General features: G+C 38.5%; 1 protein-coding gene across 3 annotated transcripts in view; it reads left to right on the forward strand.

The window, feature by feature from the left end:
• Positions 1-13,819, forward strand: part of nos1apa (nitric oxide synthase 1 (neuronal) adaptor protein a) — a 213,376-nt gene that overhangs the window by 183,232 nt on the left and 16,325 nt on the right. For all 3 annotated transcript variants that reach the window (XM_038291591.1, XM_038291592.1, XM_038291593.1), the window contains one exon: positions 633-809. In XM_038291591.1, the coding sequence (XP_038147519.1) occupies positions 633-809 (177 nt within the window). The remainder of the gene's footprint in view (positions 1-632; positions 810-13,819) is intronic.

Consider the following 13,819-nt stretch of genomic DNA (forward strand, 5'->3'; position numbering starts at 1 on the left):
GGCATTATAACACAGTAGAAGGGACGATGCATGACAGCAACTCAAGCATGAAGCAATAAGGTACAAGCATCTCAGGGCAGATGGAAGTAAGTCTGCAATAGCTTGATATGTACAAACTTTACATTGCCTTCATTTTAGCTGATATTTATTTAATGTACATTTTAAGTTTCTAATTAAACAATGCAAATATGCATGAGCATGAGTTGTTTTTTTCCTGTTGTTTAAGAACCAAGATTTGGAATGCAATGTCTGCAAAGTGTTTTTTTTATTTGTGCCTTAAGTTTTATGTTAAGAAGATGCACAATTTCTTTAGAGCACCTTTGAGCTGGAGGTCAGTGCTGCCTGCCTTTTAACACGGCGGGTAAATGACTTCACTGAGGTCCAGCATGATGATGAAATACTGTGAAACACATTTATTTTCCTTGCTTTGTCAATGCCTCTAGATATTTATTTTGCTAGGATTTATATTGCTTCTTTTTCAACTGTTTTGGTTTATTGATGGGATATTTATGGAAATATATCTGATGGGAGAAAATGTTTCGTACTGTGGTATATTATTTAACTTGTTTATTCGGATCTTTGTTACACTCCATCCTCCTGTATTTTTTTTTCACTTTTTTACTTTTCTCCAGTGGGCTCCCAGGACAGCTTGTTGGAGATCACCTTCAGATCCACGGTACCTCCAGTGATTTGCGACGCCACCACACCCAAATCCGAAGTGTCGGATATCAACCTCTCTGCACTAAGCCCCGGTGATGCAACCAGCAACGCTTTTTCCTCTACCAACGGGACTTTTGGAAGCCCACTAGGTAGGGAACAGTGTCTGTTCAAACTGGATTGTTTCCGTTTCCTCCCAGGACCGCCGGGGCCTCCACCTCCTCGACTCCCTTCGCCTCCCCCGTTGCTCAAGCCTAACACATCCGTGACTCGAGGTCGAGATGTGCCTGATGCTCCGACAAGCATCTTATCCAGAGAAATGAAATCTTTGGACTGCCTGGAGTTCTCCAGGTTTCGCGAGTCGGGCATCGCTTCAGAGTACGAGTCGAACTCGGATGACAGCGATGACGGGGAGGATGAGGGGGAGGAAGAGGAGGATGATGAGATCGAGATCTTTGGTTGGGGAACAGATGAGGAGACATTGAGACTGCTTAATGCTCTCAACAGACAGGGAGCTCCTGACTGTCTGGGAGATGAAATAGCCGTTTGAAACTCTCTCTGTTTGGGCAGAAACTCACCTATTATTTACCCACATCAAAAGTTTCTGAGAGTTTGATTTGGTGGACTAACCTCTGTCAGGTTTACACAGATGTTTCTATGGACCTAATATAGTTGTACCATCTAGATAAGGAATTTTGTGCTTTGTTTGTATCTGAGCTTCAGTGTTTAGGTTTGTTAACTTATTTTTTTAAACTATTATTCGTAACACTGTGAAATCCAACTTTACTTGTTATCCATCAAAGCTACTTATTAGTTTAGTTTACCTTGGTGTGTCATACCTCTCAGCAAAATAAATCGGATTTCTTATTTTTTTATTGTCTCCATTTAGAATTTTTTCTTGGTACTGCAACTCAAGGAATTTACCTCCTAGCAACCAATAGAATATTTTGCGATGGTTGTTTTTACTGGGTTAGAGCATCCTAACATCAGCATGAATGTATTTGTAGTTTATAGCAAAAGCTGTAAAAAGGTAAACTACACCCCTTTCACACTGGCAGAAAAGCCTGTTTAAAGCCGAGAACAATCTGCTTTTAGTGGCAGTGGGAACAGCTCACTGACGCGTGTCTACCCTGGTCAAACGACTCGGTCAAAAGACTCGGAAAGCACCTCAGCTCTGATCAACATGCTGTGGAAACACCAGACCCAGGTTGACCCGCTAAATTACGTGACGCCATTGAACGCCAATTAGACGTCAACACACCGCGGCAGTTGCTTCTGATCTAACAAGTCGAAACATAAATTTTTACATTAATTAAATATCCCGCAGCACTGATGAGAGAGATTCGGACGGAAAAGGGTGAAACCACAAAGAATACTGACTACTCTCTGGCTCCCTTCCATGTTGCACTCCATCATATACAGTAGTAGTCAATCAAAATTTCTTTTCTTGATGGGCCCTTGGCTTTTTAAACATCAATTTTTATACTAAAATATTCTTTTTGTCATGATTTTTGGACATTAAGTTCTAAAGAGAAACATCATCCCCTGGTCAGACCCTATAATTCAGTAAAAGGGTGGAGTCGAAGTAAAGAAATATGTCTGGTTCACGTAGTTGATTTTGCTGGGAGTTGCAGGGAAGTGGGCTGCCATTCGGCTGCCGTTTAACTGGGAAGGGCCATTTGAACAGCTGACGCTGTACTTCCCTGATTTCTGTCGCGGTGTCGACATCATCAACACTCACCCCGCGTGATGCCATCATTAGACGCACCAGCAGTCTGGTCAAATGGGAAAAGAGTCAAAGCCGATTGTTAGAGGGTTAACCCGGTTTTGAAAAATCTAGAGTTTTTATTGGGAAAGCAGCTTCAGTTTGAGCACTTTGTTAAAGAAACAGGGAAAAAAATAGATATTTTTCACTTTTGTTTGTGTGAGTAATGCAAAAGATAGAACGTGCTTTACTGGCTTTAAACAAACACCTTTTTTTTCTACCACAATCCTCACTCCACTTTTTATACGTTTATGTACCGTATTTTCACGACTATAAGGCGCACTTAAACGTCTTTTTTTTCCCTCAAAATGTGCGGTGCGCCCTTTGGTGTGGTGCGCCCTATGTGTGTTGTAACTGCAACTTTTGAGACCACCTCATTGAGGAGATGATGAAAGAGTGGCTGAATGTAAGGAGACCAGGTGTTTTTTTTCCACTCATCACCATCGCTGTTAATATGTAACTCCATGCGTGCCCATCTCACAGCTGATGTGAAAAACATGGGGAAACAAATTAATGCTGTGCTCGCTGTTCAACCGCTCGACATCGGTGTGAACCGGACCCAGCAGGTGCAGCAGAAGCAGCGAGTTTACATGCAAAGTCAATGGTTGACGCGCGTATAGGTGCAGCAAAAGGCCCCGCAGCGCGTTTTGAGCAGCAGGCGCAGCGCGTCGGGAGCGTTTAAGCATCTGCCAACGCGCTGCTGCTGCTCAGATGGAAAAATTGAAGTTTTGCTGCTGGACGCGCCGCATCAACCAATCAGAGAAGCTGATCTGGGAGCTGACAGCGAGACAGACACAGCGCTCTGATGACATATTATATTAACCCAAATGAAAAAGGCTGGATGGATGAGGAGATGATGAAAGCGTGGCTGAGGCAGGTGTATGTGAGGAGACCAGGTGGTTTTTTCCACCTGGTAAGTAAGGCTGCAAGCGGCGTGGGAGCGATGGATGGATTAATACTTTTATAATAAATACATGAATAAAGCACAATCATACTCAGTTTTGCTCCCGCTCTATTTTTCTACCTGAAAACTTAATTCAACAGCAGCCTCTGGGCCGGGTCTCCTCCGCGTATACAGCGGTGGCTGGCAGGTGTTTTTTCATCTAAATAATCTAAATCTTGCAGCTATGTTTGCTGTGATCAGTGGGAATAAAGTAGTTTTAATATGTTTTTAAGTGAGAAAGTCCACCTGAAAACTTAATAATTGCAGTCAGTTCATCCAGATTATCTATTTCTGTCGGAGGCGCTCAGACCCCCACATACCAGCGGTGCGCCGACAGTAGAAATCCCTTCATCAGCAGCCTCTAGGCTGGGCAGCCTCCGGGTTCAGGCGGTGGCTGGCAGGTGTTTTTCATCTAAATAATTTAAACTGCAGGCACCAGGATACCGGTAATAAAAGCGAACATATTCCGTCGGCAGGTTTCAGGATTTTAAGTTAATTTTGGAGTGATCACAGCGCTGTGTCATCTGCGATGTGTCTGTCTCACGGCCAGCTCCCAGGTTTGATTAATACTTTGTAATAAATACATGAATAAAGTACAATCATACTCAGTTTTGCCCCCGCTGTATTTTTAAATACGCAGTAGAGGTATTTAAAGGTAGTAGAGGACATGTACCTGTATATAAAAAACGCGCCCTATAGTCCGGTGCGCCTTATGTGTGTGTTAAATACAGAAATGGGACACATAACTGAGAGTGCGCCTTTTAGTACAGTGCGCCTTATGGTCGTGAAAATACGGTATATTTACTACTGTGATCTAATTAAGTTCTTCACATCTCTGGCAGGCAGATTACCGATGTGTAAATTACAGATTTATCTCACCAGCGAATATAACCCACCATTATTCCACCAAAGTGCTGCTCTGCCTTATTGATTTTGTGTTGCTTTATTGTTAAGGCTGATATTCTATCAGTGAGAGTCCTGTGCTACTGTAACACTACAGTGAAGATACAGAAGATACAGTTGGGGTTAAAATCAAGTATTTATATGTCTGGTTGAAGTGAGATATTACTCAACAAACATGTGATATTGTTAAAATAAAAACCACAACATGTTCATGTTCAACTTAATAACTTTTTTTCTCCATAGTCTTGACTTAATATCTCCGCTTGGGTATAATCTGTTCCAAGGACAGTTCTTTCTTGTAGTTCATTCCGATTCAAATAGTGTTGACATATGCATTAAGCAACTTTAACCTGAGGGTCACTATTCTTCACTACTCTCTTTTTACATTGGTAATGTCATACATTTTAAAAATAGTACAGGCAAATTGTGAGATTTTAATTCTTAGATTGAGCTCTTGAGTTTCCCAGTTTCCCACTTTCTCCCAAGTGTCTTTGTTTTAAGCTGCGTTCAGGCCGGGCACATTTTCTCCATCAAAGCATGCAAAGATTTACATGCAAAGTATATGGGGGACGGCGTCAAGAGGTCTAGCAGCACGTTCGAGCATCGGGAGTGGGGCATACGAGCATTCTAGCTTCGAATCTTCTGAGTGTTCAGGCATCCGAGCGTTGGAGCACCCGAGTGTTTCAGAAAATTTTACTTTTGCTGCTGGACGCCGAAGCGTTAACCAAACAGAAAAGCTGATCCAGGAGTTTTTGGATGGAGATAGACACTACCTGCATGCTGTTACCGTTGCTGCAGAAATGTCTACATATGAAGAATAAATAAATATCAAGGGGGTAAACTCCAAAGGTTACAAAAAAGCCGGAAGAATGGATTTTTAAGAAGAAGGAACTGAGAGCGAGCTCTGATCATAATTGCTGCAGTAAAATATTTGTATTAACTATATCAAAATAGTTTATAAATACACAAATTAATTAAAAATGTTAAAACATGCCAACGAAAGATATTGTATTATATTTTCTGGTATTTGGAGTTTTTACAACAAACCTTAAAAACTCTTTATATTCACTTCCATTTGCTACGAACGTCAGCGGAAAATCCCCCACAGGCTAGCCGCAGCAGAGAGCTTTCAGTAAGGATTTCCATGCTGCCGACCGGCGGTATGCTGGAGGTCTGGTGCTCCAAACAAGAACTACATATTTTAGTGGGATCTTAACAAATAAAGCCAAGCTAAAGCTCAAAGCTACAGAGCAGATAAACAACCAGAGTGCAGAGCTCCAGAGCGTCAAAGCGTCAGAGCAACTTGACCAGTGTCTGACCCAGTGTCCAAATTTTGCCGTTGAGGTGGTTTTAATGTGAAGAAAAGTTTTGTTTTGAATGCAGCATTAAGGTGCACTGTAGTTTTTAAAGTGCAGCAATCCTAAAACCTCTGGACCTTAAGAAAACATGATTATGTATGTATTAGGCTGCTGCTTTTATTGACGAACCAAAATTAGACTTTATTTGAGATTTATGACCATGAAGGAAGCTTTCATGGTATGTTGGCATCTTGTCAAAACCATTCAGTATCATAGAACAGCCTGAGAATTTGAATATGGGAAAAAAAATTGCTGCATTTAAGATATAGCATTATTTAAAAGCTGCAGGCAGCCATCAGGTGAGACTAACTTGAGTCATGCGTGGGAGAAAACAGCCCCGTCTCTTAATTGTACTTGAGTCGGTACATTAACTCTATAAATGAATTCTCAACAAAAGAGTCAGACTGAGTGAAGCTTTTAGTTGAGCACTTCATCATCTCTCAAGATTCCCATTTCAGAGTTTCCCTAAAACCTGAAACATCCAAAAGGTGAGATGTAAACATTCTTTTCTGAATATGGCGTTTTAGAACCAAGACATGAAATAAGAGTCTTCAGAGACAGTCTAATATTTGCAGGAAATGCTGTTTAAAAACAGTGAGCTGAAATATTTGACCCTAGAGAGACAATCTTTCTGTCAACACAAGCATATTTTCTAGGTTTCTAAGATCTATCTTAGTAATTTCCTTCTTTCATTGCCCGGCCTTTTAGATTGCTTTCTTTAAAGCTCCCCTCTGTGCGTCAGACACACTGACATGGCTCTTAACTACAATGCCATAGCTGAGCTCTAAATATGGTACTTTCTTTTTTTCAACAGATGGTATCTTTATGTATCAGTGCAAGGCGTTGCAATTGACAAAGACTCCATGATGGATGTCGAAAGATTTCAGAAAAACTTAGCAAATGTCCTTTTGCCTCAGATTTAAATCTGTTTGTGGGATTTCAATATACAAACCTGTTTCCTTTTTTCTTCTGTCTCTTGTTAAGAAGATATTGGGATAATATGAAATCAGATAATTGCTAAACTTTTCAGGCATTTGATTTCTACCTGCAAAATAAAAAAAAAATTCAGGTTAATTTAAGAATAAAACCTATTCGCTCTGAAATATGGTACAGCAGGGTTATAAAATGGAGTCTCTTCCTCTTGCTAAAGTGAAAGCAGCTCGTTTTGTCATGAAATTAATAAACCATGACTGCGATTAAATTAAGATCATTGTTAAAATCTGTTTTCAGAAGAAGTAGAATCTTTGTCTATTTGTAATTGTTGGCTAAGTCTCAATAGAAATGTGCATCTTTATGTAGAAAATCTTCTTTCTGCTCCATCCCACTAAACCTTACAACTATTCTGTTTGCCTTTTTGTTTGCTTTCTCTCTCCCTCCGCAGATTCTTCCCTTTCAGTTGTCCACACTTCCCCCTTCTTTTGTAATTCATGCAAAGCTGGCATTAGCTGGAGTCAAGGACCACTGCTTGTTTGTTTGTTTCATTCATTCAACATGAAAACAAAAACAAATGAAACTCCCCAATTGTTGCTCACAAATACAAGATATTGTCTCTTTTGTTTACATCCAGCTCTGGGTAAAGCCTAGTGGCACAAAGGGTTATTAAAGTATTCATTTTCATTCATGCCAAAAGCTAACAAGTTTTCATTTTTGGCTCTGATGATGAATGCTGGAGTGTTTGGCAATTCAAAACTCAACTGAGACTTAAAGCAGGGTTGAGCAAAATCTCAAAGTGCTTAACGTCATTATCACAGAGCTTTAGCCTGATATGATCAAAGCAGCCAGTAGGATTCCAGTGAGTTGCTTTTTATCCAACGGTTTGCCTTCTGAATCTGTTATCTTTTGGGGGGCATGGAAGATTTAGCACAATGTGCACAATTTGAGTACAGAAAACTGTCCTCAAATTGTGCACATAAAATACAGTTCCTTCCACACCCATTTGAATCCTGCATACATATGCAGAAAAACTTAGAATAAACTCAAGATAGTAGAAGCTCCCATGATTGAAAAAAAGTAATATTTGTCTTTTGAAAATATACTCATACCACAGTTATTTAAAAACAAGTTTTACTGGAACATGAATAGAATAGAATACAATAGAAAATCCCTTTATTGTCTCACAATTTGGAAATTGTGTTGTTACAGCAGTAGCAAAAGATTATAGCAAAATTGGTAACACAATGTGGACCTTAGAAAAGTGTATAACAATAAGAGAATAAGTAACAGAGTTAAAAAAAAATAAAATAAACAAATAAGTATTGTACTGTACAGTGTTTCTACTATATAAATACTGTGCATCTGGAGAATAAATAAGCAATATACAGCTGTGGGTATTTTAACAGTAATAGATTTGTAAAAATAGCAACGCCAGAGATGTGCAAAAAATGACAGCAGGATGTTATTTAAGTGACTAAGACAGAAACTGTGCAAAAATCAGCATGAATTTAACAACTTATTGGGATTGTCTGTAACAGTGATGGTTATAAACTCTTAAAGCTGCTGGGGAGGAGGATAGATGATAACGCTCCCTGGTGCACTTAGGGTGCAGCAGTCTGTCACTGAAGGAGCTTTCCAGTTCAGCAACAGTTTCATGCATTGGGCAAGAGATATTATCTAACAAAGATGTTATTTTAGTTAGGATGCTTTTGTCTCCCACCTCCTGCACTTAGTCTAGAGGGGATCCAATCACAGAGCTGACCTTCCTGATCAGCTTATCTGCTTTCTGGAAGGTCTTTAGTAGCGTCCCCTGCCCTCAAAAAAAGACCTGTTTTCTCAGCATGATGTATCTCTTATGCTTTTAAGTTAGTCTCTTTAGACTTTTTGATTGTTTTGGGGTAAAACCATTAGATGTTACGTACTTTACTACGTAAAAAAACAGGTATCAAACAAAAGATGAATATTCCACCATTAAGTTAAGGTTCAATAAACTGTATAAATAATGCCTGGCATCGTAAACATAAAAAAAAACAACTTTTTAATTAAAAATCATGGTGCCCTCTGTCAGATACTGGGAAAATTATCCAAACCATCAGCCGGAATGAACAGAGGAAATGTTCATTACACATTAAAGATATATTTGGTATAATGATTTCCTTCGCCAAATTAATTTAATCAAGTGCTCTACCAGGAGTGTAAAAGATTATGAAAGGTGCTGTCAGACATGCCATGGCCTTAATCAGGAATTATTCCAATAGGTCTTAAGGATCCAAATCTTAAACCTGATCAGAACAGAATCTAAAAGGAGATGGAGAAATCTGTTATCTTAGTTGTGAAAAAAAGGATAATATTGTGTGAGCTGCTAACTTATCTGCTTGGATAGCCTTACATCTTTATTAAAGTCGTGACAACTCATCAAAGGGAGACAGATGGGGAGTGATATGCGGCGAAGATTCCTGATTGAAATCAGATGGAGGACATAAAAGTTCAGGATCATCGCTTTCAGTGGCCACATCTCGTCCATATAAATTAATTTCCCTGAAATTATTTGGACACACTGAGGGGGTAGACAGATTAAAGTATGAAAAGTGCAAAGAATGACCTTTATCCTTCAGTACCTTCTATATAATCTTTTATTTTTTCTTCATCTTTCTTACTTAACCTTTTTCTTTGCAATTATGTTGACTTTATATTATTTCAATCTTGTTTGATGCTTCAATGCATTCAACATTAAATGCTGTTATTTAAATGGATGTGTAGGTTCCCATTCATTGAGGTTGTGGCCTTTCTTACAGCTTGAATGATAAGCATTAGACTTCAATGTGAGGGAGGCTTGCTTTGATAAAGTTTTTAGCCTGTTGAATTGATCTAAATTGATAAATTCTGAACTGAATACATAAGTTGATTCTAGATGTTTTGCATTAGTTTTTTATTATAATTGTGCATTTGTAACTTTTGAAACAGTTAAGTTAAACTAATTCCATAAGTATATACATATACTATATGTAAGCTATAGTTTGATGTGTTAGTGACTGCTACCTCTTATATATATAAAGAATCGAAAATGTTTACTGCTTCCCTTTTGACAGATATAATCAAAGAAATTTGAAAGTTATTTGTTTTGCTTTCCTGTACAATATGTACACCGTAGATTCTAAAGTCTTCAATCACATTTCTACCAAAATGTTTTAGATTTTATTCAGTTAAATCTAAATTAAACAATAAAATTCAACAAATTTGTTTTTACCTTTGACTTAAAAGAACTCCGGCTTTCAGGACTTTTACATTCTTCTGGAAGTTTATTCCGGATAAATGGCGCATAGGACCTCAATGCTGCTTCTCCGTGTTTAAAGTCTATTCTCTGAGCTACAGGAAGCCAGTGGAAGGACTTCAGAACCTGGTTTATGTGCTCTGCATGTAGTCTGTCTCAAATTGTTGAAGTCCCCACAAGAATAAATATTGGTAGTGATGGAACTATTTCTGGGACATGCATTGACCACATCTACACAAATGCTGCTCTCCAGTGCTCTAATGCAATCTCTGTGCCTGTAGGTTTTAGCGACCATAATATAATTGCTATTAGTAGAAAAACAAAGATTCCAAAACCTAAAGCTAAAATCATTTTAACACGGTCCTATAAGCGATTTAATGAAGATTTGTTTGTAAGTGAAATCGCTAATGCAAACTGGAATATGGTTTGTAGTGAGCATAACCCTGAAGCGGCACTGGATCTATTTATGTCAATGTTTATGGATGCTGTAAACAAATATGCTCCCTTAAAAAAGTTTGTTGTCAAAAATAGGTCTGCCCCTTGGCTTGACCTTAGTCTTAGGTCGCTAATGGCAGAGAGAGATTCAGCTAAAAAACTCTTTGTACTTTCTGGATCTATTGATGACAGGCGGAAATGCTGTTCTCTACGTAATCAAGTCACAAAATTGAATAAGGTAAAAAAAAAGGGACTACTTTAAACGAAGGTTATATGAGGCGAGGCACGATAGTAGAGGAATATGGAATGTTTTAAATGAAATCATGGGTCGGAACACAACTGTGTGCACACCCTTTGTTGAATCAAATGGATTTGTTCTCACAAAGCCAGGTGATATTGCTAATCATTTTAATGACTATTATATTGAGAAAGTATCTCAATTAAGGCAGACTATGAACACTTCACACAACATTAGATCATATGAATGTATTAAGAACATTATAATGAAAGGTAAAAGTTGTGAATTTGTATTTAAACAAGTTGACGTCCATAGGGTGGAACATTTGCTCCGTTTTCTTCCTGACAGTAAACTAGCTGGATTAGATAACCTGGATAGTAAATTGTTGAGAATGACTGCTGGTGTCATAGCAGCTCCCATCTGTCATATTTTTAATCGTTGCTTGGATGTGGGCCTATGTCCAAGGATCTGGAAGGAGGCTAAAGTTATTCCTTTACCTAAAGGTACTAAATCTGCTTTTAATGAGGGGAACTCTAGACCAATAAGTACTTTACCTGTTTTAAGTAAAATTATGGAAAGATTGGTACATGCACAATTTCAGGATTATTTTGTAAAAAACAAACTTTTTACAGACTCTCAACATGCATATAGAGCTGGCCACTCAACCTCTACTGCAATGATTCATATGACTGATGACTGGCTTAAAGCGATGGATAAATCTATGTTGGTAGGTGTTGTGTACCTGGATTTTAGTGCTGCTTTTGACATTCTGGACCATACTTTATCAACTGAGAAACTTAAATTTTATGGTTTTAATTCTTCGGCATTAAAGTGGATTGAAAGCTACCTGTCTTTTAGATCACAGAAGGTTTATCTGAATGGCAGCCTCTCCAGTAGAAGAAGTTTGGAGTGTGGAGTTCCACAGGGCAGCTGTTTAGGTCCTTTACTTTTTTCAATCTTTACTAATGATCTAGCTTGGGCTACAAAAAGTGCCAAAACTGTCCTGTACGCAGATGATACCACTTTGTATTATACTGCACCTTCATGCGGTGAATTAAATCAGGTTTTGAGCCGAGAACTGAATGTTGTATATGATTGGGTGGTGAGTAACAAACTGGCCCTCAACATCTCTAAGACTAAGTGCATGGTAATTGGTTCAAGGCACAAGCTGTCCGCAAGCCCAAAGCTTGACTTAAAGTTTTGTGACTTGACGGTTCAACAAGTTGAAAGTGCCAAACTCCTTGGTGTGATGGTAGACTGTTCTCTGTCTTGGTCTCACCACATTAATTATATTATTGTGAAAATGGGAAGAGCAATTAGTTCCGCAAGGAAATGTTGCTCTTTTATGGCCCGTCCCCTTTTATGTCAAATATTTCAGAGTCTAGTGTTGTGTCATCTTGACTATTGCTCTACAGTGTGGACATCTGCTGCCAGGGGTGAACTCAAAAAGCTACAGGTTGTTCAGAACAAGGCAGCACGGTTGGTACTGGGCTGCCACATTAGATCTAATGTCAACCAGATGCATTCCTGCCTTTCCTGGCTTACGGTTGAGCACAAGTTGCTTTTTAATACACTTATCCTGTTTAAGTCAGTCATGAGCAGTAATGTTCCTGCTTTTATACATTCACAAATTGTTTATAGTAATTCTGTTCATGACCACAACACTAGAGGTTCTTGTAATGGGCAGCTTGTTTTACCAGGTCCAAAAACCAATGCTCTAAAGAGATCCTTTATATATAGATCATTACACCTTTGGAATAATCGACCTCACTACATCCGCTACACTGAGAGTAAATTATCTTTTAAAAAGAATCTGAGACTCCATTTGATGCCCTGAAGTGTTTTTGTTTTATTGACTGTTTTATTATATTTGTTCTTGTTTTATTGGCTGTTTTATTTTACTTGTTCTTTTGTACTTCCTATAGTAATTTTAAGAAATTACATTTTTGGAAATTTTTATATTTGTAACTGTTTTTACTGTATGTTTTTAATGTGGACCCCAGGAAGACTAGCTGTTTGCCATGGCAACAGCTAATGGGGATCCTTAATAAAATTACAAAATTACAAAATTACAAATTACTTTCTTAGTTCTAGTGAGGACACGGGCAGCAGCGTTTCAGATCAGCTGCAGCTGTCTGATAGACTTTTAGGCAAACCTGTGAAGATACTGTTGCAGCAATCAATTCAACTAAAGATAAATGCATAATAGAGTTTCTCTAGATCCTGTTTGGATATTAGCCATTTAATCCTGTTCTTCAGGTGATAAAAGGCTGCCTTAGTAACTGTCTTTATTTGCCTCTGAAGGTTCAGGTCTGAGTCCATCATGACACCAAGAATTTGTCCATTATCAATGGTTTCTAGCTGTAGTAGCTGAAGCCATGAAATGATGGCACATCCACATATTGATCTTTTGTAAGAATCTTGTGTTATTGTGATATAAAGCTATTTCAACTTGATAGTTATGGTAACTGATCTGCTATAATCTAAGCAAAGGGGAGCATGTAGATGTTGAATAGCAGGGGCCCGAGAAGGGAGCCTTGAGGAACGCCACATGTGATTTTCTGGTCCCTGATTTAAAGTCCCCTGCTGACACATAAAAGTCCCTTTCCATCAGGTAGAATTTAAACCAGTCCAGTGCTGTACCAGAAAGGTCGACCCAGACGCTTTAATAAAATCAGATGATCAACACGAGCTTCACTGAGGTCCAGACATACCTATAATTCCATTGGATAATTATATCAACTTAATTTAACTTCTCCAATAATTTGCTTTGCTCATATTTCCCCCAAAATGGCTTAGAATTGCAATTCATAGAATTTAATAAAATAGATTAGCATCTGTGCTTACTTCATTATCCTCCCCATTGGGAAATACCCTGAAACCAATTAGTCCCTTTGAATCAACGTATTGCCAAGCAGCAAAAAGGGAGATCTACCAATATTTCTTTATTTTTATCAAGTAATACTGTATATCAATTTTTATATTTAAAGCTGCTATATTTTGCTCTTGTTTTTGTCTTTCCCTTTTTTTTATTTCATCACTTTTGTATTTCTTTAAATTGTGTCACCTGTGACAGTCCTTGTGTTGTCTGCTGAACTCAACATTTCCTCTGACCTCCAGAATGTTGAACAGACTGTTATTTTTATGCAGTCTCTTGTTGCTGCTTTAGGCCTAAGTGATTTTTGTTTTGTGACGGAGGGGAAAAGTATAGCCCTCAGCCTTTCAACTAGGCAGATGGGCAGATAGTAATTACTCTGTGTCATGCTTGTGGAAGACGGTCTTATGAGAGCAACCTGTCAGAAAATGTTTACAAACC

This window comes from Cyprinodon tularosa, unplaced genomic scaffold (genome assembly GCF_016077235.1).
Source record: "Cyprinodon tularosa strain WSP-4 unplaced genomic scaffold, ASM1607723v1 ctg30, whole genome shotgun sequence".
Classification (NCBI taxonomy): domain Eukaryota; kingdom Metazoa; phylum Chordata; class Actinopteri; order Cyprinodontiformes; family Cyprinodontidae; genus Cyprinodon; species Cyprinodon tularosa.